This window comes from Anopheles coustani, chromosome 2 (assembly GCF_943734705.1).
Source record: "Anopheles coustani chromosome 2, idAnoCousDA_361_x.2, whole genome shotgun sequence".
Lineage (NCBI taxonomy): Eukaryota > Metazoa > Arthropoda > Insecta > Diptera > Culicidae > Anopheles > Anopheles coustani.
In genome coordinates, this window is record NC_071289.1 from 90091271 (window position 1) to 90119246 (window position 27976).

The window sequence follows — 27976 nt, forward strand, 5'->3', positions numbered from 1 at the left end:
CCTCGGGTTCGGGACCAAAAAATGTATTCGTATTAAAGGTGAAACGATCCTTTATTTTCTACCTTTCGCTGGAATGTGTGCGGGGGTCAATTATTTATCGATTATCGAATCTTTTTTCTCTTCTATCAAATCCAAATAATCGATTTCGGGACAGGAAACCGTTGGTCTTTTCGAAGTCTCAAAAAAGTAACATAAATTATATGCTTGATTAGCAATGACGTGGTGGTGGTTTGCATGAACCAATACGACGATATGGTGTCCTGAACGGGTTTATCGACTACCTGCTGCACGGAGGAGCAGTAGGACAATAACACGAAAACTATTTCCTGGAAAATCCAATCTGTTTAGGCCAATTGATATTTGTTTCTGCAAATCCTTTTCTTTAATTTGAAAGCATCTTTGATTCGTAGGAGTTCTTTTCCCACCACAATCATAGAGCTGCGTCCGTAAACTGTATGTCGTTTGGTTTCACCGTTAAACCCCTCCCGAAGCATCCCGCGCTAATTGAATAAATCTCGAAAATTATATTTCCGGCTTGACGCTACCACAGTGTGCTGCCCGAGAGCGACAAAAGCAGAAAATAATCGTTGTACTGCGGAAGACCTCAAGAGCTGTTTATGTGCGGCAGCTGCAACCAATGTCACTATGGCGAAGAACGCCATTCTCCACCAAGGGGTTGTTTTTGTACGGTTTATCTGAAGCAAGGAAGCAATATTGGACCTGAAACGATGCATTTATGCACACTCTTCAGAGCACTTGCTTTCCCGCGTGGTCCAGCTGCTGGATGTCTGCTTTCGACCATATAGCTCCCCAATGTTGAATACGACGCCTGCGCTCGACTCGGGAACTCGGCACTCGAGGATGTTATAATCTTGAGATTTATTAGTTCACGAGCGCCGACAGAGTTTCCGCGAGCTGAGAGGACTTTCCGATCTACCTTGCCTTCCACCAGAATTCCATACCCCGGTCCATTTGGAGGTGCAGAAGCCTTTTATCATTCGGCAGGACTCAGCGTTGATCGGCGAGCGGAAGATGGGAAAGAAAGAAGGCGGCCAATGCAAACACAACACAATGTGCCCACTATCGGGCGGACGACAATAAGCCGACAAACAACACGAATCCCAGTTATGTGCATACAAACCCCGTCGTATATAAGGCTGCTAGTGCCAGGGATAAGGAGCACTGGAAGCCGGCAGTTGACAGAAAGGAAATGAGAGAAAGAAATCAATTTAATTCAATTATTTCCTCTCGCTATCGAACGTGAGACGTGGTCTTCCATTACATCCGTGGCACTCTTGAGACGCCACAAACATGCTGTCTTCTGAAGACTCGGTAACTAAAAAAACTTGGCCAAATGAAAACGGAAAGAAAGAAATCTCTCTGCCCCGGAATGACCAAGGGTTGGTGGTGTGGTCCGGAAGTATCGCAAAAGAGCAGTATCCCTCTCTAGAGACCTCTGTGTTCGTCCCACAGGACTCGGGATCTGAAAGCCGTGGAAGAGTGTAATCTGGCGTAATAGGATCCTCCCTTCGCCGCGTCCTCCCTTTCCTAAAGGAAGTGCTACCACATACCCAGGGGGAATGGACTGGTCGTCTTCTTTACATATTCCGGTTGGTTTTATTTTTCCACAATGCCCTTGCCCATGTATCTTATCAAATTTTTCGAGACCTCCCACGGGTTTGACATCGTTTCCGGTCACCGATGATATCGCACAACAGTTCACAGTTCTTAATCTAAGAGATGAAAGATTTCCGGTTTGGGCATTCAGTCTCAATCATTCATACTCATTTCCTATGCAGCCGCTTCCTAAAAAGATTTTCATTTAATTTTGAGGGACAATGATAGGCTCCGGGAAGGTTATAGACGAGAGGAAGCAATATTTGAAAGATTCCAAGTATTCAAAAAGGGCTATAATCTTGAACGATTGAGGAGTTAAGGAATATAATCTTTGTTTGAAATTGAGAAACCAAATAACAATCGACGTGATGTATTTCATCATCATAAAAGGTATAAACACCTCCCAAGCCTTTCTATTCACAGAAATGCAAATTATAACCACAGTTTAATTTATACTGCAGCATTGGAACCAACAACCGGAAGAGCGAATAATTTGAGTATTTCCTTTCTCAAATCAAAATCCTGTACCAGACACAATGAAACACCACCAGGTGTGGTAGCAAGAAAATGAGAAAATTCTGCAACTAAACTCTTCGTAAGTCTGTATTCCATAGCGTGCCGACATGTGAAGCAAGAGAAAAAGTCGAAACAAAACCACGACATCGAGACGTTTCTTTCCGCTGCCGAAAGTTAAATACCAAAAAAGGTTATGTTTCATTCCTTCCACTTTGCTCTTTCTTTTCCCAAAATGACTTTGGTCTACTACCCGTTATCCTTGCACGACCATCGTCGTGCGCGTGCCCTTCCTGCCAGCAGCACATTAACTTTATTACCGTGGCGAACCAATTACGAAAACCTGGCGTAGGGGTCTCAGGTCTGGGGCGCCCTTTTTCCAACATTTCCACGAGAGAAATTAGCGGAGCGGTGGAAAAACTTTTCCCACATACCGTGCGTGCTGCTACGGCCTTCATTCCTCTTGAAACACTCAGAAGTTAGGGCCGTGTTCTAATCTGCACAAAGAGAAATTCCATCAGAGTCGGCAGGCTGGAAGGAAACTCGAAACGAAACAAAAAGACCAAACGCTATCGGTACCGCTAAAAGACAGATAGTTTCACGTCGTGCAAGAAATCAAGCTTATCTCAACTCGTCAACGATACACGATATCGCACGGTCCAACCAGAACTAGACAGGTCCCAGGTCGTAAGGCACAACGTTTCATTAGTGCAGTATGGATGTTCGTGAAAAGAAAGCAGCACGAAATAGATAAGAAGGTTATTCATCGCTTTTCCCGGTCACTCAAGAGGCGAGCCTGTTTTTCCCAAAAGTGAGAGAAAGGTGATATATCAAAATGTGTTACCTAGACAAAGGTTCACCGTCATGGCAGGAAAAAACAATTATGACTTTGATACGATGCAATCGGATAACATCATTCAAACGATTCACCAACAGTCTAACGTGATAAGAAATTCGCTAATCTTATGACACACCACCATATATCAATGACTAACTATCTTTCCCATAAGGTGACACATAAATTAATACGAAGAAAATTGATATGATACGATTTCATCACAGGAAGAGAACAAATGGAGAATTTCTGACGCCCGAGTCAACATGACAAAGGTGACTCAATGAATTCTTTTCATCTTCCACTTGCCTTCTCATACGTGCGCCGAATGAATAAACAACGGGGAGCCAAACGTTGCCAGTGGAAGTGGTACTTAAATTGTTGCATTGTTGAAATCATCCTCCCACTTATGCGGTGGACTTCCTTCCGTTTTATTAAAACCGAATTTGTGATTCATAAAACTCTCGGTCAAGTGCTAAGTTGATTGCTCTTCGGAATCGAAGTCAACTCTCCACTGCTCGGTGTTGGAGGAGATCTCTTTGCGGAGATCCCCATCCACTCCACCCACCGATCGTGGTAACTCGATAAATAAGCTCCGATGGAATGCATAATTTAGTTACACTTAATTTTTGCCACTCGAGGCGCCAATTATCAGAACCACGTTTCGCTAATGATGGGCTAATTCAGTTATCAGTCCGGTCAACCGGTGTCTAATTATGGCGAGGCGTTATGACTGGGAAAATGGTATTCAGCGATCTTTTATTAAAGTGTGCTTTATGGTTTATAAAGAATGTAAATGTTTTCCGTACCGAAAATAGTGATATTCAACTTTCATATCAGGTTTTATTCATCGACGTCACCAGCAGTCATTTCAAGGAATGACAAACGAGCGAAACATTTTCATTAAATTGAACCTGTTAAAAACAGGTTCTTAATTACTTATTTCTTAGGTTCAGGAAGATATTCAAAATATAAATCGAAATATAATTAACATCAACAATTCAGAAGACAAAAGTACATTTCTACAATATAATCCTAGCTTGTTCAACTGCCAACACTACTCCAACTTGTTTTAAGAAAAACATAGTTTTGCGCAAATCTTCAAAACAGCATTCCCCGTCGGTGGCAAATGGTAATTTGTGAAACGCAACATAGAAATTCATAATTCATGACTGCAAACATGCTCATGCTGCCTACAGTCTTCCAAAGAGCCGCAGCTGGGAATGCCTTTTTAGTGGATCTACCTAAATGCTACAGAAGAGGTAGAAGAAGCAAATGGAGGCGCTCTGCTTGTTGGCGATGTCCTTAGGCAACCTTCAACAGCGCAGCCAGCAAGTCCTCGGTACGAATTGAAACATTGCTAGAACCTGAAGCAAGAGATGGAAGTAAGTGTACCACTCACATTTGTTGCCTATATTCCGACTGAAAAACGGAAAACTCGCCGGCAACATTGTAGACGAAGACTGGTTTGCTTGACGTTGGCTGCCGTACCGGAATGTAGCGAGGTTTAATTTTCCAGTGCAAGCGCGCGTAGTTTTCGCGAAGAAAATTTGAAAACGAACTGCTAACTGATTTTTTTTTTTTTGTTTGCTTTCCTCTCCTCTAGCCTAGTTGTGTCGAAGTTGGAAACGGAAAAGTTGTTGCACAGCGGAGCGTGAAAAATGTTATGCTACTCTTCGGGCCTCTAGGAACTCCCGCGGAGAGAGCAGCAGAAGAATGGAGGATGATTTTCACATCTTTTCTCCCCGTACGATCGTCAACACCTCCTCGCGCATTCGGATGCGGGGCGAGCAAGCGTGTGTGTGTCTGTGTGCGCGCACATTTTGGCCGCCGATGGAAAGTGAAAACTCACCCGCCGCCTGCAAACAATACCGTTAGCGGGCAGAAGCGTGCCTTGTTATTGCTGTTGGTCGGAAAATTTCTCCACCATCGTATATACAACGCTTTCCTCAGCCTCTTTCGGCAGGCACGGCGCATCGCGGCTGACTGGCCAACCTCCTGCGTGTGCGGGTTACCTTCTTCTGCTCGCTCGCGGGCGACACGACGACGAAGGCCCGTGCGTAACCGCTTCGTTAACGATGGAAAATTGTTCCGCCGCGGGCGAGGTCAGGGTCCGGAAACAGTGGAAGAAATTAAGGAAAAGAAGCAGAGAGCCGACGGGAAAGTGTATTTGAAACAAACAGCACCCAAAAACATCAATCACAAACGGGAGGTTATGTGATGAGTCCAATAAATCATCAAATTAAAGCAATGACGAAGCATTAACGATCGGTATTTTCTCTACCGAAGAAGGTACATTTGTAATGACGATTTCAGCAATTGCATCATACATAGAAATAATTTTAGAAAAGCCTTCTTCCAATCCACTATCATATTTCACAGAATGAAAATAATCATCCTTCAAGAAGAAGTTGTCGCAAGACTGAAAAACTATCGGTTCTTGAAAACTCGCTTCAAAATGTATATTTCGGATACGCTCCAACGCGTCCATGGGGAAATGAAATGGAAAGTCGAATTATTTGCCAATAACCCCACCCCAACCCGACAACCCAAGTCAGCGAAAGGAAAGCAACTCTTCGCAAATATCCGTCCGTCTGCACGTGTGCACAGAAACGAATCCTTTTTCACAAAGACACGAACACAACTGACAACGGACTCTGTCCTGGTCTCATGGTAGGCCATTTCCGCCGGAGCGCCTCGATGGGAGTAATCCATTTCCAAGCGCTCGGAGAAAATTATACATTCCGTGTACGAATGTGTTAGAAAATGTGTCTTCCTTTCGAATGATCTCCTCCTTTGATGCCGTGGTGTTCCGGCATCCGTGATGGTAAGGATATATCCCGTGTTCTCTCCTGGTCACCGGACCGTTCAGCCGGAAGACGATGCCAGAACCGCACGTACTGGCAAACGAAACGAGACAAATAAATTGTTCTACATCATTGATGCCGACATGCGCCAAACCCACCCTAATCCGGGCATTGAATGTAAGGCAATGTTTGCCGGCGTCTAAATATAAATGTACGCGTTCTGGAATGGCGTGGAAAATGGCTTCTGTAATTTCTTGTGCACAAACAATTGGAAGAGTTTCGACGAAATTATGAAAAAGAAGATCATATGTGTAGCATGACTAAATTAAGTAAAAAAAAACGTTGCCTTAGACCATGACGCTACCTTTTCTCCATCGGGACGACACAAATTTACATTCCCTATCAGATGCAGACCGAGACGTACTGGCCTTGAACCTGACCTCAATGTCCTTCTCCGCGGGACAGCAGGGTTGGGGGGGGCCGACGGAAAATGCTTCCTTCCTTTCCTCAGCCCAACAAAGTTCTGCTGTGTCCGTGTTATGTCTGGAGGAGAATCTAATAATTTCCCCCCCCGACCCTTAGATTTCTTCCAAAAAGCCATACGAGTGCCCCGGGGGAGAAGCGAGCACACAAACACAATGTTGCAATCAACCGTTATGTGTTGGACATAGACTAGACGAAATTTAGCCGGCATGCCATCGCACACACCCGATTCACACCCTTTCGGGAAAACCCCTCCCAAACGGGGCGTCGTCGCCTCCCCAGAGATCGATATAATTAAATTACCACCGGCAGACGCAACCATGGGGAAACCCGAGGTAGGAGAGGGGGGGTGCCCAAAAAAAGGACCAAGAAAACCGGACACAATGATGTTGCTGCCCTCCCGTCTAGCGATTACTTTTTATGCTGGCCTTTCCGATTTTCCTTGCGGGCTTTTCCGCGCCAAACAATGCGCGTTTGGATCGTTTGACCTAACCCGAACTCCGGCGAAGCAATAGAAACAGAACAGCGTAAAATGGTAACCCATCCTCGGTTTAACCTCATTTAACCGAGTTTTATGATCCCTTGCGGGCAAAAATAGCAAGCGAACATGAACCCAAACGCCTACATCCGTTTTTTTTTCTTTTTTTTTAAGATAACACTGTTACTGTTGAGTTATTTTCTGTAACCCCCCTGAAGCAAAAGGGTTTGTAAAAGATTGGAAACCTTAAAAAGACACCAGAACAAAAAATTGAAAGTGTATAAATTAAAATCTAGCCCATTGCAAACGAACTTGAAATTCGCCGTATTATACAAATGATGCGATAACCACATTCTATCAGTCACACAGCAGTAGCTATAGCTAGCAATAGCTAACGGAAGACACACACAAAAAACATTAAAAACTTAGATAAGGCTAAGCACCCTTATGATTTATCGAACCCGTTGGCAGAGTGAAAAAAAAGTTCATTTCCTTTCGCAATCTAACTCATTGCCAAATCTTCGTATAAAAAACAGAAACACTAAGCACCAGCAATCAACTCGTGATTGGTACAATCACATTTCAAATATTCCTTTCATGCTCTTCTTGACCACTCTGCACTCTGGTACAACAAAAGAAATAACAAATTTATTTCTAAAAATAAAAATAAACCCAATAATTGTTTAGTTTACGCTCGTGGTCGTTTTTTCATGAACCCCCATTAAAGCGCCTACCCGAGTCAAATTAAACCAAATGTTTCAACAAGCAATATATACTCGGGTACCCCACACGATAGGAAGCTGGAACAGAAAGTCACAATCACGCCCCGCAGCACAGGAAGGATTAATGGCAAAAGGATGAAATCGGATTCCGGTGGTATCAAACATTCACCGCCCGGGCGTACCGATCATTATTATTATTTATTATCATCCTCATCGGATCAGCATTATCACCACACCACCGTGTGAAGAAATGCCGCGACAAATGCCCTGTTGCTTCCAACCCGTACCCATTAGAAGAGGCAATGTGACGAAAGGAGGAGGAAAAAGAAACAAATCCTTCTCGAAGAACGTGATACGACTTCTTCCGACCGGCTAATGGGCCGGGGTTCCGTCTAGGGCCAAGGATCCGTTAATGACTTTGACGCCGCATTGGATGTGTTAGAGAAGTTCGTTGCATGGTCTCGCCCTGGAGTTAACCCAGCAGAGAAAAACTTGCAACGGTGGAAAATAGAAGAGGTTGGTACTAGGAGGGTTTTTTTTCCTGCCCTGTATAGATTGTCACCACTGCCACAACTAAAGAAAGGAGATATGGGATACGACGATTTGCCTTATAATAAATTTGTGGCTTTCCTTCCCTTTCGACGGGTGATCGTTTTTTTCTTTCCCTTTACCCTCCCCTCCAACCGAAAACCGAACCGCAACACCGCATGGTTTATCATCAATTGCACGATAAATAATTAATCAAATCAAACCCACATAAGCGGCTCCTCTTCGTGGACACATTCCCAAATGTGTTTCGCTTAGTCCCACCGGAGGAGGAGTCGTATTGCTCTGGGATGTCATACCGAAACCGTACCGGATCTTTGTAGCCTACCATGGCTAGGAAGGAACAATACATCATGTTCGCCGATGACGGTCCCTCTCTCCATCTCCATGGAGTTGAAAAACAAATGCTACACCACCATGCAGCCACGAAGCTAGGTCTCAAATATCACACTCGACACTCTGCGCCTTCCCCTGCCCTGGGTGTGGGTAATAAAAGGCCACACAAAGGGCAACGGAGCCATCTTGGGTTGTCAGGAAGTACAGGCTTAACTGGCCGAAATGAAGGGTCCCAAGTCCTAGGAGTCCTAGGCACCACCAAGCAGGATCCACGGGAGATCGTTTGAAAAACAAACAGAAGAAGGAAAAAACCCTTCGCTACCAACTACCATAAATCTTTGAACCGTTATTTCAAGTCTCTTTTCCTGTTTCGATAACAATTTCAGCTTCCTCAATACTTAATAGCGCAGTCTGAAAGATAAATTTACGCTAGAAAAATACATCAATTGGCTGAGAAGTACAAACAAGGTACGTAAAAATACTATTTTGTAGTGTTTTCAGAGTATTCCATAGGCAATGGAAATGATTAGGTGCTAGAACACACTCATACGCTTTTTAACGGCTTCATCACTGTTTAGCCGATTTAAATCTATTTAAAACTCCACGTCGCAATACACTCTTTCCTCCGTGGAGTGAGCTTCATAGTGCAAAGCAGCATTTACTTATCAGTTCCCTCATCCCTCCGCATACCTCATACCCCACCACCACCGACCTTCCAAGAAAAAATCACTGCCGCCTTATCATAGACTTGGTGAATCACCAAATGGTAGCCAGCTAGGAAAGTCTATTGCCTCCGAAGTGTGACGAAATCCGTCGCTGATTATGAACGCCGCCTTCCTCTATCGTCCGGCGGAATGGCCGCAGACGGAACAACAAAAACTGCATCGCGCACTGCGCAAGAGGCTGTGTGAATGGATGCAGAGCCACCACCATCGCCAGCACCACTATTCGCTTTCCAGATGAATCTAGTGAGTCTAAAAAAACAACAACCCAATGTGAAGGAGGGCTGCTGATAGGCGTTCCGAATGGCGGTCTCGACGAAGCACTGTATCAAAGAGAGGCGACACTAAGCCTCCACATAGCTTCCACAGTGACGCACACACACGGATGGCAAAGGCGAGCTTATAATCTTGCTCACTTCTCAAGCTGTTGATGGTAATCCAATCTGGCTCCTCTATTAGAGCCAGTCGGGAGATAATTGATTGATTTGATTCAATTACACCATCCCGCAGCACCGAGTTGTGTGAAAGAAACGGTTTGCGCCCTCTGTAGCTGCGGGATCCTAGGGGGATAGGGGACGAAGGTTAATGTCTCTCGCCTCCGGTGGATATGCCGGTAGGTTTATCCGGACCTGGCAAGCAAGCTGGCCGCATTTGTTACTGAATAAAGAACTCCAAACGAGAGCACAAGCTCAAGCTGTCTGCCAGATCCGAGATGCGTTTGATGCAAAGGATTAACTAATGGACATAAGTCTGCAGGAACTTCAGCTCCTACATCAAGTCCATGGACATATGTGAGGTCGTTCTGGACAACGCCAACGAAACTCTATAGTTCCCCGACGAGAATTATTCGTTTGAGGTCCCGCTGAAGATATAGCAATGAGTTTCTACACCCACTCCTCAGCCAGCGAATGATATCGTTTCGTGGTTATAAACAGCTTCCCCAAAAATAGTCGCAATTCTTCGACTTCAAAACAAAGAATCGCGAAAAGGAGATATGCCGCATTCCTACCATTCCAAAGTCACGGCCAAACGCGTTTAAGCGAACCCGTCATCATATCATACAGCCTGCGGAGTCGGAGGCACAGCTGCACGGAATATTAATAACTAGCGCTGACTAACCGTCCTTCGACTGTGCAAGTGGTGCTTCATTCACTTCATGCTTATGTCGTCAAACATAGGCGGGACGAGGGTCGAGTACTGGCGACTTCTAATCACTGTTGCACAACAACACAATAACACCGCCCCACTTGACGATGGCTTCCTTCTTGTATCCAGCCCCTCTTTGCAGTGATTTATTTCGAGTCCAAGACAAATTCGTACATCATCTTGATGGATTACTCAGATGACGGTGCGGAGTGGGAAGAAGGACGTCGATTCAACATTTGCTGGGGAAGTTCTAGCGGGGCTGTGTGTGTGCATGTTTGTCTAGTATCATCGGTGCCAGCCATCAACAATGCACAATGGCGCAGTTGTACGCAGCTGCAACTGCAGACTACTCGCGTGTCTGACGCTTCCCGGAATTTAGCCTTAGTAATACACCAGCCTGCACTAACAACAGCAAGTGCAAGTGCAAGTGGCCGTCGCCGTCTGGTGGAGTGTTTTGCCTACAAAAAAATGCCTATCGATCGCTTTCCCTCCCCCTCCTCTCTAGGTGTTGTCACTAATCGGTGTCTAATCAATGATTCACAACCCCCTCGACGAAGAAGAAGCATTCGGTGCACGGGTGAGGCATACAATTCCGTCGAAAATCACAACCGCACGGGCCAGAGGGTTGCATTCGCCGGAAGGAGAGATAAACGAAATTGGGTTCAACGCTGACTGAGTTATATATTTTTATTTTCTTTCAACATGTGAACCTCTAACCGTCGGCCTACGGTGAAGTTTATCATCGGAAACGCCGGGCGGTGGACGTGAATCATGAAGCAACATTGCCGCATCGACGACGCCGCGGCAATAATTTCAAAATGTCCATATAAGGAGCACGATCACGTTTGTTGTACACGCTATCGTAGCTTAGGAATAATAAAGAAAAATCCCAAAATCACATACGTCACCGCACTTGTGCCGATCGGGCTTTTCCAAATGCCATAACGAATCGCTTTTTTCACTTTCACTTTCAGGCGTACTCGAAAGTGTGTAAACAAGCAGTGGAGGAAACAATGTTTGATACATTTTCGTTTGAAAAGCGAGAACAACCCCATTCTCTTAAGGGGTAATAAAGTGAGTATCATCGTAAATAGTCGTGAAGCGTGAAGTGAGTAGAGGAAAATTTAACTAAGTAACTGGTATTTGAATTTCAACCACTTCTCAAGGTAAGGTATCAGTAGAAGCCCTGCGAGTTACGCCACACGCTTGTAAGCCAATAAAGTTACGTTTGTCAAAATCTTCCAATATCAATTCCACGCACTTGACAGAAGAGGTTCGTGTGGTTCGGTGGAAACAATTTCGGTCGTCAACCATCGAGAGCCACGTGACGGACCAAAAGTATGGGGTGGAAATCAATCTGTTCCATGATGGACGACAATCCTGACAACTTCAGCCGCATGAGGCGGAGCGACTCTAATCTTATCCCTCGGCATCTTGTGTCGTCGGTCTTCGGATGTTTTCCGGCGACGAAAGAGGAAAAGATTCCGCCAAAAATTCAGAACACGCGAAAAGAAAGGGTAAAAGAAGCAAGAAAAAGGAACGAAAACAGAAAGGTTTAAAAATATGCATGCCCGCTGCACTATTATCATCGCACACATCACCTTCTCTTCAAGCTCCGTATGATGAGGGCGGGTCGAAGATCACTTTCGGAAACATAATTCTTCGCATTTCGGTTCGCATTTCGTTCCATCTGTCAAAAGAAAACAGAAATCCTCCCGGTTCCGACGTCGCCCATATGCTCGTCGACATGCCTCTTCTGACAGACTCTGTCACTTCCAAAGCGCAGCCTGATCATACAAGCCTATCATTATGGGGCACAAGGCGAGCAAGGGATGAACACTGGTGACTAAAAAAAGTTCAAGAAATGCGAATAAACTGAGTGCATTCTTTCCCCAACCAACTTTGCTTCTTATCGGCCCTTGGGAGTCACCGCTTCTCGATCCCCCGGAGAACGTCAAAACCAACCACGAGAAATAACACTCCTCTCGAACGATCGATTACCGATCACTTGCGCTCTTCTTTTGCATGTCAAGGAATCTGTCGATGAGTTCTCGAAAAGCGGAATGGCATAAATCATTCGATATCGCGATCGGTGGATTGATTTACCCGCCACACGTCGGGGTTGCGTGCGCTCGTCGGGAAGCGTTAATTTGATAATGAGTGCGAGGTTATATTTATTTTCCAATTTTATTTGTATCTTATCAAATATCAGCCCATGCACAGAGCGTCGATTTGCTCCAAAAAGTCGCCCGGAAAACATCCTTGTGGGACCGCAGTTTGAAAGCGGACGAAAAAGTCGTTAACTTCAACGGTCACCAGAGCAGCGCCAGCAGATCCAGTTTCTGGCGTCTTTTGACTTTCAACAGCGGGCAACAATTTGCTGTGGTACTGGCGCGCATACCCAAGCCATACATGGTACATGGCAGCCGAAGGAGGAGGGAAAGAAAAACACGAATATTCTATATTCTCACACAGCTCGAAAACGAAATTCTGCGCCCGAAGCAGGCAAAGAGAACCAACCGTTCGCCACACATGTGCACTACACGTGTTGCTGCCACGGTCTGCATGTTGTTCTGCATGTGGCGAATGGGGAACATACCGGCCTCGCCCGCGGCCTGAACCTCTTATGCCTTTCCACTCCCTGGCACGTCAACCCATATCTTTAGCGTGCGTCTTTACGTCGTTCTTTTCGTATGAAACCAGCGCGCATCTCACCACATCCTGTTCGGGGTTTCTCGAGGCAGGGCTCCGATGCAGAATCCTTTCCAATCAGGCGTATGATGCGTCGTGTGTAAGGGAGAGAGATAGAGAGTGACGTTTTGGCTTCGGGCTCAATCAGCAACTACCCAAATCTAGAGCCGCCCGACAAGAATACATACAACTTCCGCCTTCAGAATTCCCACTCCCGGTCGCCGTTTGGAGGGTTATCACCGCTCTTTTCCTGCGTACCACATGAATCATAAATGTGCGTTACGCATAAAAGAGCATCGTAAAAATTCGAGCGCATTACCCAGGCCACATTCCACCACCATTGCTGCCACGAAAGATCTTTGCCTTTTTCAAGAGTTCGGGGTTTTACGAGCCGCAACGAGAGGTTCTCTCAAGACGCAGAGTTCGCATAATGTCACCAAAGGAGCGCTCTGGCTCGGCAGGTGATTAAAAAACATGATTTACGGTTATGGGTTCTGCTTCGTTCCGAAAATAATAAAAAATTGCTTAGCTTCGAAGAATTGGAGGAGAAAAACCAAATACTCGATGAGATTGAGCAGACTTGAGCATCATCACTCGCTAGTTGAGAGATCGCTACTAAATTCAATTTATGTTCAACACTCTTATAATGGTTCCAGGAACCGGACGACAACCGAAAACCCGACTTTGGATGTTCTGGAAAGTCGATCGAACGATACCTCAACATCGGATCGATCGAACCACGCCTACGGGGCGACCAATTATCTCGATCGTTCGACGATCGAAAACTCCTGGCTCTTTTCAAGGCGAAGCCCGCCAAAAAAACGACTACAAAACGAAGTCATCAACTTCACGCTTTGCGCGATGTAGATCGATGGAAGACGATAAGGTGAGTCCCAGACCTTCGGAGTAGAAACCGGCAGCGAAGTGTCGCACATTATTCTTTCTCTCGCCCGATGGAGAAAAATCTTCCACATCCCGAAAACCGATGCCCGAGGAGATAGCCGCCGACAAAGGATCCTTAATTAACGAAGGTCCATCTCGTGGCGGTGACTTACCATGCCTTGACGCGGATCAGCACCTCGCCGGCCTGGGGCGCCGGTTCGGGCTTCTTCAGGATCTTCACGTTCTTGAAGCCCCCGAACCCGGTCAGCACGACGGCGCGCATCTCCTTCGGTGGGTCCTCCTTCTTCTCCTCGGCCTTGGCCTTCTCGTCCGGCGTCGTGCCGCCGTTGGTGGCGGCCGCGGACTGTTCGTCGCCGGTGGCGGTCTCGCCAGCGGCCACCTTCGCGTCGCCGCCCTCGGCGTGCCCGTTCTCCGCCGGCGTGACGACGGCCGTCTCGGTCGTGGGCGACGGTGTCTTGGTTTCGGCGGTCGGCGCAACGACTGGGGCTTCGGTGGTTTCAGTCATCTTGACGCTAGTGTGTTTGTGTGTAGGAGAGAGAGTGTGTAGATGGCACCCTTTAGGATTGATAAGTCTGGAAGAGAGAATGGAAAACAGAGACCAGCGTTAGGTAGCCATTTTAATTAATATCTATTAATCAATGTACTGTCCCAGCAAAGGCCAAGACAAAGCGAATGCCGCCGTCTCCGGGAGAAAATCATTTAAAAATCGCGCTATATCCCTTGTCCTGCTTCTATCGAAGAAAAGAATCCCAAGTTGAGGGAAGAACATGGAAAATAACATTTCCCCGAGACACTTCCGAGAAGAAGAAAATAACAGCGCATTTCCCGGTGCCAGCAGAACAGATTCCAGTAGCAACAGCAACACACAGCAGCTGGAACCAAAGATACCAAATGGAAGGATGCCTCCAGAACCTCCCCCCCCTCTGGTGTCTCGCCCGTCCGTCCATTTCGTGAGGGGGAGAAGAGATGTAAATATTTATAAACGACAAGACACGACAAAGACCTCGCCCTGCGCCTGCATCGTTGGGGCGAGGGTGGGGGGAGTTGTGTGTGGTTTGGAGGTGGCACCTGCGCCCGGGGCCAAACTTTCCTTCCCTTTGGGACGACGAAGAACGTTAAGATGCATTATATCCTGCGCTCCCGTGCATCTCTCGCGGGAAGGAACACCCCAGAACCTCAAACTTCGGTGGACGGAAAAGCGAAAACGTCGACGACCGAAGGACCAGTTTTCACGCTTATTCCTTTCTTCTTTTTCCACCCGGCTGTGCGTTGAAACAAGATGGTGGAACGGTTCGTGCGGTGGCGAAAAAAAGGAGGCAAAATGGCAGCTCATTAAAAATGAGCTTCTTTTACCGAATCTCTCAAATACGCGTTGACACCGGAGGCGCGATTGCCTGCAGCGGGTATGGGTGGAGGGGAAGGGCATCTTCCCAGCCAGACCCGAAGCATGACGACGGATGCGGCGTGTAGTATGATGTATCTTTTTTAGAAAGGAAGAAGGAGGGCCTTAAATCAGAGCATCGAAACCTCGACGAAAATGGACTCACTTAGGAAGAACATGAGAAGCCAGAACGCAGACACACACACACACATTTTCCTACCAACCTGCTGGGAAGAAGCCCCACCGAAACAAAGCGGGAAGCTAAGTGCCTGAAACCACCATCGATCCTTTAATGGATGGCACTGTGAGGCTCGGTCGGTCCGAAATTCTCCTTCCGAGGGGGATCGCATCTTTCCGCCTCATCAATAACCGGTCAACAAGCGATCACTATTGCCTTTCTGTTTCATTACGTTCACTTCTTGTGCTTCACCGGTTTCTGATGGAAAGATGAGCGTTGGAGATGTTGAGTGCTCCTCTGCTTGTCGCATCAGAAAAGTGTCCATGATCTTCGGCAAAGTGACAAAATTGGATCGATTTGGGAAGATTTTTGAACGCTCCGGAATGTTGGTCCAACGGAAAGTACATCGAGGGAGGATAGCAAAAAATGCTACATTGTACTGTAATTGAGTTTGCACAAGAACATCCCACAACCTCGAACACGCCGTAGCATACCGTCTCCAGTGGAAGGTGTTTGTCCGACGGCATAATTTAAACTGCGACAACCCGGTCATTACCGGCCTTATGTTTAGGCAAGACGCTTTCTCACTTTTGGTTTTGGTCGTCCTCCAGAAGCAGCGAAACGGGAGACAGGTTGACAGCATTCTTCCATCGTCAAAAATTAACCTACAGCTTCCCGTATTTTCCATTCCCAACCAAGTCTTCCAGCCTAGAAAACCTTAAATGGAAACAAGAGGTGAGGCAGGCCGAGGTTTTACTCGGAGTGGTCGACACAAGGGCGACATTTTCCACCGAGCTACGTTAAACGCAGCATTTCCCGCCAACAAAATGGAACGTAATTTGGACGTAATTGTACCGTTGTAGAACCGATCGGTGAAGTACGCGCTTTGATAAACCGTTTCCCGCTGGAAGGACGAGCGGAACACCAACACACACGCACACATGGAGCACGGAGTAAAAGCTGTGCACTTCGATGACGTTATTATTAACACTTTGACGGCCGCACAATTCACGGTGTCACAACGCTTTGCGACCGGCGCGTTTGCACTAGTTCCTCCGTTTCTGGCCGCCCTGTTTGATCATTCTTTTTCAATCTTTATTAGATTTTACGAACGAACGAGCAACGCACCCTGTGGAATTTGTTTACTTTCCATTTGATATTTGTTTACATTCAGAAGTCTGTGGTGCGTGTCTGGTGACAGCGTTGACAGCACACCAAAATGATGTGATCGGATGCAAAATGAAACGGAGCCATTACATCTATAGATGTAGCCGGCCGTCAGAGTGTTAAAGCACAATTTGCCCAGACGCAAATTATGCAAATTGACTTTACTTATTTCACTTCGTTTTGCTTTTGCCGTGCGCAAAACGAAACGAGAGAGTGAGATGAGTTGAAACCTAATGATAAAACGAATTCAATTATCGAACTCTGCTTTTAGGGACAGGGGAACCGCCGATAATGCCAGGTTGACAAAGTTCGCGACCCTCGGATATGTGGTTTTCGGCCAATGCGCTGCCTTTTTGATGAAAGATTTGTCCAATTGAGTTTACTGTTTTGGATCACTTAAAATTTAAAAAAACCGCTTAAATTAAAAGTAAAACAACTAAAAATGTACTAATAGTAAAACAAATAAATACCCCCATAAAAAATGAAAGACAGAACAGTCGAAACAAACGAAGACGAATAATTTCGTTACATAAATAAAGTTACAAACAAACAATTTATCGCGTGAAAACTATATTTACGCTTGAAGCATTGCTTTTATCAGTAGTATGTAAATAAATTAGACTAACATTCGTAAAAAAAGAGAAAAAAAATAAACCGCTTTGAACAAAACGTGTTAAAGTACCTGTCAGAGCATGTCGAGAACATGACCTAATTGATAAATCAACCTATCATCTATCAACCAAACCGTTTCCGATGGCGATCTCAATATAACATGACCGCTCTTTGACGTATTTTACGAATACGCTGGCAAACAGAGCACAACAATGTGATGTAGCAGCAATTTTCACTTGAAAATGTCACCCCCAGCTCGAATGGTATTGGTGGATGATGTTTTGGAGACTCTTGAAACCACTTTGGTAGTTTCATCTGAAGCCATTTTGGACATCCTGAAAAGCAACGACAGCATCCCAGTTGAACCGTCGGCAAAGTATTGGAAATTGATGGACAGCTTTCCAGCATGCCTGACCGGAGAGAAAAGCGGAGACAAGCGAAGGGAAACACAACGAAAAAAGACAGGATAGCACCTTGCGTGAGGTTATGCGAAAGTGCGCTGATGGATATCGACAGAGCAACAGTGTGTGGTGGTGGTGCTACTCGGTGAAAATGAGCTGCGCGGTGTAACAGCATCTACCCGCCTCCAAGGCACCACCCCCACCCATTCATTCCCTCGCTCCAAACAACGGTCGCGTTCAGCGTTGTTTTCGTTTTCAAAGTCAATGCCGATAAGCGTCATGATGTGTACAACGGGGGTTTGTGTTTTTGTTTTCCACCAAAAACTAAAGCGTTCCACAACTGCACACCCCCACACACACACAGATACGTGCGTTCTTCACGCTTGAACTGACAGTTCGTCAAGTGTAACGACGCCCGTGTAAACGCTGCTGGAGCAGGAAAACCTGTCCAATCGTAAGTAAATGAGGGCAATGGGGGAGGAGGAGGAGAGCAAAAAACAAAACGGTGGAAAAGGCTGTGGAAAAACGAAAAACAACTAACGGGCTACGGGGCGGAAGGAAAATGGGACGGACTGAGGGTGGAGGGTGTCAAACACAAACAGAAACGAACCCGGCTACCATCGGCGGAAGGTCCACCAGCCAGCACACCACGCATCGCATCGGGCTTTGGAAAATAATTTATACAATCAAAAGTTTTCGAACCCCCAAAAACTTTTATCGGTACAAAGCGACTGTTCGCAAGGTCGGTTCGGTTTTGTTTCACACACATTATTTTAAACCCCGATCGCATCTCGTAGACGAAATCCTTTGATCTTCCATAAGGTCAGTGAAATCTGATGGTGTAACGGATCAGGTGAATATATCAAGAGCAAAAAGCATTACAAAGCATTGGCAAATTGCCCAAGCGAAAACGGTTGCTCCTTTAAACTTCAAACGCGTTCCGTTTTATTAAGATGAGGAATTAAGCGAACAAAATTATCTTCCCTAAATTCAGGTTCACAGTTATCAGCTGAAACAACAGGAGAGGCCAAATCAAAAGATTTCCAATTTTTCCTCCAAATCAAATCCGACGCTGGCGGAGAAGAAAACCGGTAATAGGAAAACAGAAACAGAAAAGAAAAACAAGGTCTAATAGGTTTGCCAGAGCTGACCGCCGTTGGAAGGGATTCCCCCCTGACAAAGACTAAAGGTTGGGGTTGGGGGCGGGGTGGTGGAAAACTCGTTTACAATTTTCGCTAACGAGCTTTTCAATTAACGAATGTTTGTAGCAAGTGCCCAAGGGAGCGAATTTCATCGCATGCAATTACATTTGGCGTATGTGTTAAAAACAAGTGTTGAGTTCAAACAAATTTCGATCGGGGTGACGATTTTGAGGTTTTTTTATTGCTAAGTTGAAAGAAGAAAAAAAAACTAACGTTTCAATCCACTTCTCATCAGCAAAGAAAAAAGTTTAAGTTGAACCAATGCTACCAGTGACGATGGCTGGTTAGATGATGATGATGGTGGCGAAACATGATGTAAAAACAAGGGTCCGAAAAACCGCACAACCAGAGCTCGAAAGCCAGAAGGAACACGGATGATGATTGATATAAAATATGGTCGACATAATTAAGCCATTATAAACGGGTTTCCATACGGTTTTTTCCTCTTGATTTGTTCCGTCATGGTGAAGAGAGTTCATGAGTCATGAGCAGTCAAAACTTCATATTTATTTAGAGGGCTACTCTCAGTTTCACAGAAGGAAGAAATTTGACCATCGGATAATTTCGCCCAAAAATGATAAGCAAACAAATTTGAGATGAAATTTTCCCAGGGATATTTATTTCACCGTTTGCTCATGAACTTCCACACGACAGCGTGAGCTTTATTTGATCAGTTTGATGATAGAAACAATAGAAGAATCCCTCGAGTGCCGAGTTGCGACACGCAGCACAATTTTCCCTAGTTTATGTCAATCTGGTGGCGAATTGAATTTCCTAAGGTATGAGAGAGGAAACCAGGGAGGAAAAAAACCCAAACGAAAAAGAAGCACGCTAACCACAAACCCCATCCTGTTGCTGGTCAGCTTCCCTGGGATGCGGGGGGAAACACAAGAATTCTCACACGATCCGAGAGGGCGATCGTAAAATTACGGCTCAACACCCAACCCATTGCCCGAAAACAGCCATCGCGCCCGGCTTTATCATTATAATTATGTTTAGCGTGCGGTAGGGCAGAGTGAGCGGAGGAAAGGAAGCTAACACACACACGAAGGTCAGCCTGAAAACCAACGCACCATGATCAAACTGAAAATTAATCCCACCATCCCATTCGCCAAACTCCTTGTGTGGTGCGGGGGGAGGGTAACAGCATTATCGGGGGGTTAAAACAGAAACAAAAACCTCATGGGAGCATAAAATCAAATATAATACACACAAAAAAAAAACTAGCAAAAGTCATGCACATTCATGGAAAACCAACGCGGGTTAACCCGTTAGTTTGGTCGCGGAAAAAACCTTGTCAAAATCAAGACGAATTCAACAAAACCAAAAACCAAAAAAACCGAGTCGCTGGTTTTGCTAATTTGGCGAGGAAAAATTATTAAATGCTCACGAATACGAACAAACCCGCGGTACGGTGATGGGAAAGATGATGGGTGAAGGCAATTTAAATTTGCCAAAAAACAACGATGCCTACGAACAGCGAACAAATCGGGCGGTTCGAAAGCAAAACAACATGCTTTTTCCCGTACACCTCTTCTGATGATGGATTACTTCCAGCAGTAACGTTTGCAAGCAAGGGGAAAAGTTTGCCGACTTGGAGCGATTTTCTTTTTCTTTCCATTCCACGTCCCAGCCGAACGCAAACATTGCAAAAATGGTGCAAAAATACAGCATTCGTCGGTGGAAGCGAATAGTCAAAGTGAAGTGAAGCGAAGGAAAGTGCTAACGGAAAAAGTATCGGAGGGCAACTGAAAAAGAAGTAAAAAACCGCAGAAAAAGATGCTAAAGACCGATTACGAAGAAAAGGTCAGCTCGCGGAAACGATAAGACAAACAGAGAGAAAAAAGAGAGCGAGCCTCGGAGCGATGGTAGAAGGAAAAACTTTCACATATCAATATTGGCCGCCGATTCCGCTTTTAAAATTTAGTGGGATTTTCACGACGGCACATCGGGTTGCGCTTTTGCTTCCTTCTTTCGCTCTCCAGTTTCGGTGCGCGCGCGAGATCATACAGATCTGCACATTATAAGAAAGAAAAACTCAAACGTGCAATTATCAAATCGCAACATCGTTTCCACTGCGTGAGAGCTAAAAGCAAAGCAGAGCGAAAGGCAGTAAACAGTACGAAAAATAGTAGAGAGATTTCTTTTGTTGTTGCATGCTCTTTTCTTCACTTTTTGTTAGGGATTTCGGTAAAGATGCTTCTGCAAAATGCAGTACTTTTAAACCCACGCAAAGGCCGCTTGTGGTAATAAACTTCTATTTAAATAAAGACCAATCGTACAAGTAATCAAACAAGTTCTTCTATTTGGCATCGATACGACACCGACGCAAAGAATGCTACCATTATACGTCCTTAAATCATTCTGAACAAGCGATCCATTAAACGTCATTTGGTGAAAACGAATGATTCATTAAGGACCAATTTATTTATACCTCCCCACTCCCCCCGGTTTACCAGACCGTCTCCCGTCGTTTTCCCGCACCATACTTGAGGGCTCGGTGTATCATTCCCTGTTCTGACAGTTGTATAATTTATTTGCATTTTATGTCCCGCTCGCTTGGATTGCAAACAAACGCTTAACTCCCATAAAGCATCAGTGCCAATAAGGTACGGGTGTTGGGTAGAAAAATCCTTCAAATCGAGCATGTAATAAAAGACTAAGTTGAACGATCCTCTACATCAGTGATGTCAAACTCGTTTCTCCTCGCGGGCCGCATTTCCTCCCAAAATAGATTCGCGGGCCGCATTTCCTCCCAAAATAGGTTCGCGGGCCAAACCATATAATTGATTGGATTGATAAAAATATGTTCTTATCAATGTGGTTTTATCTTAACAGACAATCATGTTTTACATTTTCACATTTTTTCAAATTAAATTACTTCTTATAAAATCTACTAATTTTGAGTAAAAGAGAGGGTTTGTCGCTCAATCGTTTTCCAAATTTTAATGGATTCAAATCAAGTTTATTGAAATATATGTTGCAGTTCAACACTATTGTGTATTTCGGCAAAGATTTTAGAAAAGTAAAGGTATATAATTACAATAGCTAACTTATTGCTCCACATATGTTATTTTGTTTGGAATGGTCTTGTAGTTCATTACGTTTGTTTTCTATAAACACTATTTCTCCACTTGTCTAGAAAAATCTGCGTAAAACCTTTGCTGTTGTCAACCGCTATATGTCGGCGTGATGTGGATCAAAGTTGCATATCACTTTCTTATTGAAATTGTTTAAATTGACAATCGTTCAGTTCACTTGCAATTCGCAGTTCGTGAAACGATTTACATTAAATATTTTGCTATTGAAAGGAAAGCCAATACTCAAGGATCCAAACTTTCGATGTATTGTTTCAAAGGGGTCGCGGGCCGCACCCAATGTTCTTGCGGGCCGCATGTGGCCCGCGGGCCGCATGTTTGACATCCCTGCTCTACATCCATATGATACCGAAATTTGAGATCAGCAAGTTGACACCACTCGCTAAAAAGCATAAGAGCAAATGAAAAAAGTACTCATACGATTTTGGCAAGAGTCAGTTGCTTCCTTAGAAGATTTCCTCCACAGCTGCACTTGGCATCACTGTTGTGTTTCTTCTGTAGCGACTAAATCTGTCCACTCATTTACCGCCAATCCCGGCAACGACACAAAGACAACGGAGCGCGAAAGCGATTGAACAAAGGACAAACAACATGAAATGGATTTCTCTACTCGACCGGGTTCGGAACGTGGCTTCCAGCGGGAAACCTCGGGGTTCGTGATCGCGATCTTCGTAGCGCGGATGCAACGGAAACAAATGTGCAGCTGGGACAAGATGAGGGTGTAGTAGGCAGCGGCACGGCGCTGCAATGTGCACACAAATGTGTTTTACAGCGAAAAGCGATGGTAATTGCTGACTTTTATTGCAAAATTTCTTTATTTTTGTTCGGGGGGGGGGGGGGGGGATCTTTTTAATCGATCTACTGCCGGTTGTTGCTTGCTGAGCGGTCGAAGAAAGAACGGAAGGGGCACTTGGAAGGTGGGGGGATTTACCATCAATTACCTCACGCCCGCCTCTCCCCTGGATATTCACTCCTTAATCCTTCGACATGTGCCCAGCTCGATGATCTCTATTATCGCAGGCTGTGGAACGGAAGGTAGGAAAATCGTGTGCCGTACCCTTTTCCACCTTCTCTTTTCTCGCCGGAACCAACCTTGCACTTTGCAGAGCTAATAGCGATAACTGATTTAAAGTACATTTGCGAGCAAGGAAGACTTTCGGCTAACGGAATAAACGCAGACGATTATGATAAGTGCAGGGCAGCTCAGCTTTTCGGATCAATTCTGTTCAAAATCTTTCCAACACACATTTATCCACAAACATTTAATTATTTGAAGTCGCCTAAAAAATAAGTGCAACTACGCACCAAAAAAACCATTAATATTTTATCATACGCATGTGCGTAACTTCAAAAAAATATCAGAACGATGAACTTTCTAAAATCAATTCTACTATTTGACTTTTAGCCATCTAAAAAATAATAGAAACAACAACAAAGTATTACCCCCTCAAGAATGAAAAAATAAAAATGAAAGAAGTACACTGTAACGAAAGACTGTGCGAAAAAAGATGTACCAACACACATTGCTGGAAGTGAACAGGAAACGCATCATTTGTACCGCATCATCAAACACTGTGCACTGTTGCTGTTTGCTCAATTTCATTCTCCGATGGTTTTTTGTTTTCTTTGCTACGCAGAATGCACTGGGAAAGGAGTTCTCGAGGAGTGTGAAACGGATGCAACAAGTACCTTCGCGCCTTCACCATTCACGTTTGGATGGGTTGTTTTTTCGCGCCCATTCACTATCATTTCGACGATGTTTCTTTAAGCAACTTCATCTTATTTTTAGGCCATCAAACCCGATATGTAAGAGTTCAAGTTCTACAAACGATTGAAGTAATGTAAGCATCGATCTTACAGCAAAGTAAAGTTTTAAAATTAAAGTTTATTTTTAATATCTATCAGACACCCACTCTCGCTGCGGACTCTGGGTGGCTCTGCAATAGGCAAACAAAGAAGAAGTGTTCAATCTGCACAGAAAGGAGTGCACAGACTCTTTCGAAGGCAACTGTTGCATTCCTCCACAACGTGTGAATATGTCACCATAATCCGGTTACAGCCGCAATAAACCATTTTGAAGCTGTCTCGCCCACAGAAGCGACGATTCTCGACGCACTTGAGCGAACTGAACACTTCTTCTGCACTACTTTCACTCTTCTGCTATGGCGGGAGCTTGGTTTCGAGCAATGTCCAGCAATTCGCCCGCCGGTCCAGAGTCCGTGTGCCAACTTATGATAAAAAGCAATATAATACAATTTATGGCAGTCATTAAAATGAGAAAAGAGCCCGGCAGTCCTAGACGGAAGCAGGAGAGGGAGAAAGGGTCACAGCAATTGTGGCTGGAAAAAGAAAAGCGCTCAAAACGGCTGCCCGGGACGGACACAGACGCTTCGCTTGTTTCGGGATTACTCCACCAAACAACAAAAATCGAGCAAAATCATCATACAAGATGCGTCCGTTTGGTGCGTCTGGACGATATATTAATTTCAATCATCCGAAACCCCTCCAACAGCGTGCCCTGTATGCTTTCTCCAGCCTTCTAACCGACAACATTCACGTCCCAGACGACTTAAGGGTGCGAAAGAAGTGGACAATACATTGACTCCCCCCCTTTCCACGAAGGGGATATCGTGTGCTCCTCTCTCTGTGTCTTAAGAGATTCTGCCACACCACCAAACAACGACAAGAAGGAAAACGAAACCCGAATGGGCGGGAATGTATCAACCGCTTTTTTTTCTACTTTAATGACACAAGTGACCCAGTTCTTTGACATCCAAAGAAGTGCTCGAAGAGGATGATGTCCCACGGACACTGAAGACACAGAACACCAGAAGAAACATCTTCCAAAGGCCATCAATGCACACCGATTGTAGGGGGGTTACACGTTTGACCGATGCCTTTAAATATTGCGTTCCCTTTTCATTTGCGCGTCAATTAGTTTTCCGAGCAGCGATTGCCAAGCGTCAATTTATTACATGACACTCGGAAGATAATTAAGGTTCTGAATATCATAAAAACAATTGTTTCAAACCCATAATTTACTAATAATTTACTGCAAATACTATTTTCCGAATGAAAATAGATACGATGTAGTTGTAATTTAAATTAGGCTAGCTTATTTTCCAAAGTTGGGGAATGCCAGTTGGATCAAGGAGATTGGGTTTCTTGTCCTGTAGTGGGCTATAAGCAACAAAGGAAAATCACAGCCACATGTAACCGTAACGATGTAAATTATAATGGCTACCATTTTGCTAATGCTGGCACGCACCCCGCGCTTCCGGCCAGCACTCGGTGGATAATAATTATCAAAACCATGTTTCGTCCGTTTTGCCCAATCAATCTCTCGCCGCCATGGCGTTCAAGGGCAAATGCAAGGTTCGCACGCAGCAGAGGAACCAGCGTGGAACGTGGTCCTTGCGGTAATGGAAACGTGTTTTGCGTGGGACGTGGTTGCGAACTGCCTTGCCCTCCCGTTGCCTGTCATCGTTCGCGGAAAATAGGGGGGCCAGTGCGTGTTCCGAGGCCAGGACAGACGGGTTGGACGGCCGTGTGGGCGATAAAAAAAGACCCACCTCCAGCAGCATCCAGCTTCCCGGGGCCGGACTCGATTCGCAGCGCAGCCGCAGTGCGGACCGGCATCGCAATTCGCACCGGGATGAGGATGTGTGTCCTACCCCATTCCACTTCACTTCACTCCACTGCATTAGCTACTGACAGACCATATGGCAGGGTGAAGCCATGAAGATGGAAGCAAAGTCCTCTCCATCGGAGGATATTCCCGATTTCCCGATGCTCGATTGGCGCCATTGGCCTACAACTACATTGACGGGGGGAACACAACAACTCCCGTGATTGGCGTGGGCGTAATTGATCCGGAATTGACCATCGAGGCACTATGTATCCATGGTATAGCGCTGTGTGTCAGGATTCCCTTCTTTACATTCCCTGTGTAAAGCACGGCACATAATTTTCCTTCAATATGGCAACGTTATTTCGGTTAAATTGCCATATGAAACCATCCCTCTACTCTCGAAGTACGGGAAGAAGCTTTCGTCCGCACAAATATACTTCCTCGATTCTGTCTCCACCGAGTAAAAGGTCTCCCTATAATCCTCTACGAGACAGGATAGAAATAAACTCCCACACAAATGCGCACTCCGGCTTCCACCAACTGTTGAGAGGAACATCCTGCAACTTACTACCAAACAAACATCAGCAATCATCATACACTTGCAACAACGACGACAACCACGTCACAAACACAAGCGCACACGTATGATTTATGCGGACACAAATGCTACCAGGATGACAAGAAAACGCATGAGCAAATTTCTGCATTTTGCATCCAGTAGTGCAGTAAGGATTCTGCATGGGGGTTTTATTACATGGTGCCTGTGGTTCCAGGAAAACCCTCAGTACATGATCCAAAATTAGAAACGTGGAACACACTTCGATGTTGGGCACGCCATTTCAAGTCAAGCCTAACATATTGTATGGAGAGTATTGGAAGATACACTTCCGGAGCAGCTCAAGGTGTAACATATGGTGTACTAAGAGTAAATCGCAGCAGGCGAAAATACAATTTATTCATAAAAGGAATAATCAGTGATATCCATCTTGGATCTAATAAGTTTTATTTTTTCGTATTGAGTATTTCAATCTGAAGGTCAATATTATTTGAGGACTTACAGGTTTTTGGTTCAATCCAGCTGTTGAGTCTACAACAAACCCGACAAACAAAGGGAGATTTAAACTTGCAACTCGTAAGGTATCCAGAAGTTAACACACCATGGAAAGAAATCTGATAGAATGTTTTCCGTGTGCCAGCTCCTTTTCTGCACAAAAAGAGGACGGAGCGGAAGTGTCGAGTGTGATTGTCATGCGAACATGGGCTCGAATGATCGTGGTCGGAAAAATCGACCAATTAAGAGCTAGATGCTCCGCCAAGTGAGAAGCTTCATTTTGCTTCTTGGAGCTCAAAGTTTATCCTCCAAGGAATATTCAAGGAGAACACAAAGCCCAACGCTTTGTGGGGGCGCCATCGAACACATTTATTCGAAATTCCGGACGAGTAGTAGTCGCCAGTGCAAAGACGCCACCATCTGCAGCTACACGGGGCGAACACATTCTCGCATCCGGTACTCAAGTAAAAATATACCGCGGGGCACGGAACTTTCCACTGCCGTGCGCACATTTAAACCGCCCGGTTTGCTTCGCGGTGAGGAGGCGAAGAGAGCATAAGCATAGAACATAAGAGTTTTAAATAAATAAAGAAACGAAACGAGCAAACGAAAGGGTGAAGAATAACATCGCACCATCGCCAACAGAGGGAGGAGGTAAGACAAATGGCGAAATAAATAATAAAAGAAGCGAATCGGCGAAACGCGAACGGGATCCACCGGCTTGAGGGTTCCGGGGGGACCCATTGGAGCCAACAGGGCACATACACACACATGCAGAACCCAACAGGGATTCTACCGCGGGACAAAGCGGTATAGACATTAAAACTAATGCCCGGAAGTTATCTATTCCGCGGTGGGGAAAGTGTCGGCGGAACACACCGAGGAAAGGCTGGAACACCAACGACGGATGGGGTTAGGGGAAGTGTTGGGTTTCACCAAGTTGGGTTTCTTTCGAGCGAAAGAAAGTGATGAGCGAGAACGTTTTGCGTACGGAGGGACGCCCGGAATTTCTTCCGGTTGAGAATCTCACCTACTGTTGAACCTAATCGTCACAACAATTTGTGTGGCCTAATCAAACAAATGCCATCGGGTGGCCTAATTGCACGCAGTTGGACAGCGTGCACACAATCGTACGGCGGCCGGCTGTCAAAACGCGTTTGCGGCCCGCGGATCGGATTGTTCGATTGACGGTTTCCGGCACGAACGGCGGCAACAAACGCAGTTCCGCCGTGCCGTGTGTCTTCCGCCCGAAGCCGCGGTCTCGCATTCTGATTAGACGATCAAGCGCGCGCAACTTGTTTTTGCAAATAAATCACCATCGGCAGTTGAATGGTTTGAAATAGAATTGTTTGTTTTCCGGATTCCAGAGACGGGAAAAATTGTGTTCTAACAAATGTCAAGAAGAAGAAGAAGAAGAAGGTAGCCAGCGTCTGGGTATAATACACTAAGTTGTGTA

At 45.3% G+C, this 27976-nt stretch overlaps 1 protein-coding gene across 1 annotated transcript in view; it reads right to left on the minus strand.

Moving 5' to 3' along the window:
* Positions 1 to 27976, minus strand: part of LOC131263332 (synaptic vesicle membrane protein VAT-1 homolog-like) — a 55963-nt gene that overhangs the window by 24921 nt on the left and 3066 nt on the right. The window contains exon 2 of the mRNA XM_058265515.1: positions 13952 to 14371. Coding sequence (XP_058121498.1) covers positions 13952 to 14304 — 353 coding nt within the window. The 5' untranslated portion in view covers positions 14305 to 14371. The remainder of the gene's footprint in view (positions 1 to 13951; positions 14372 to 27976) is intronic.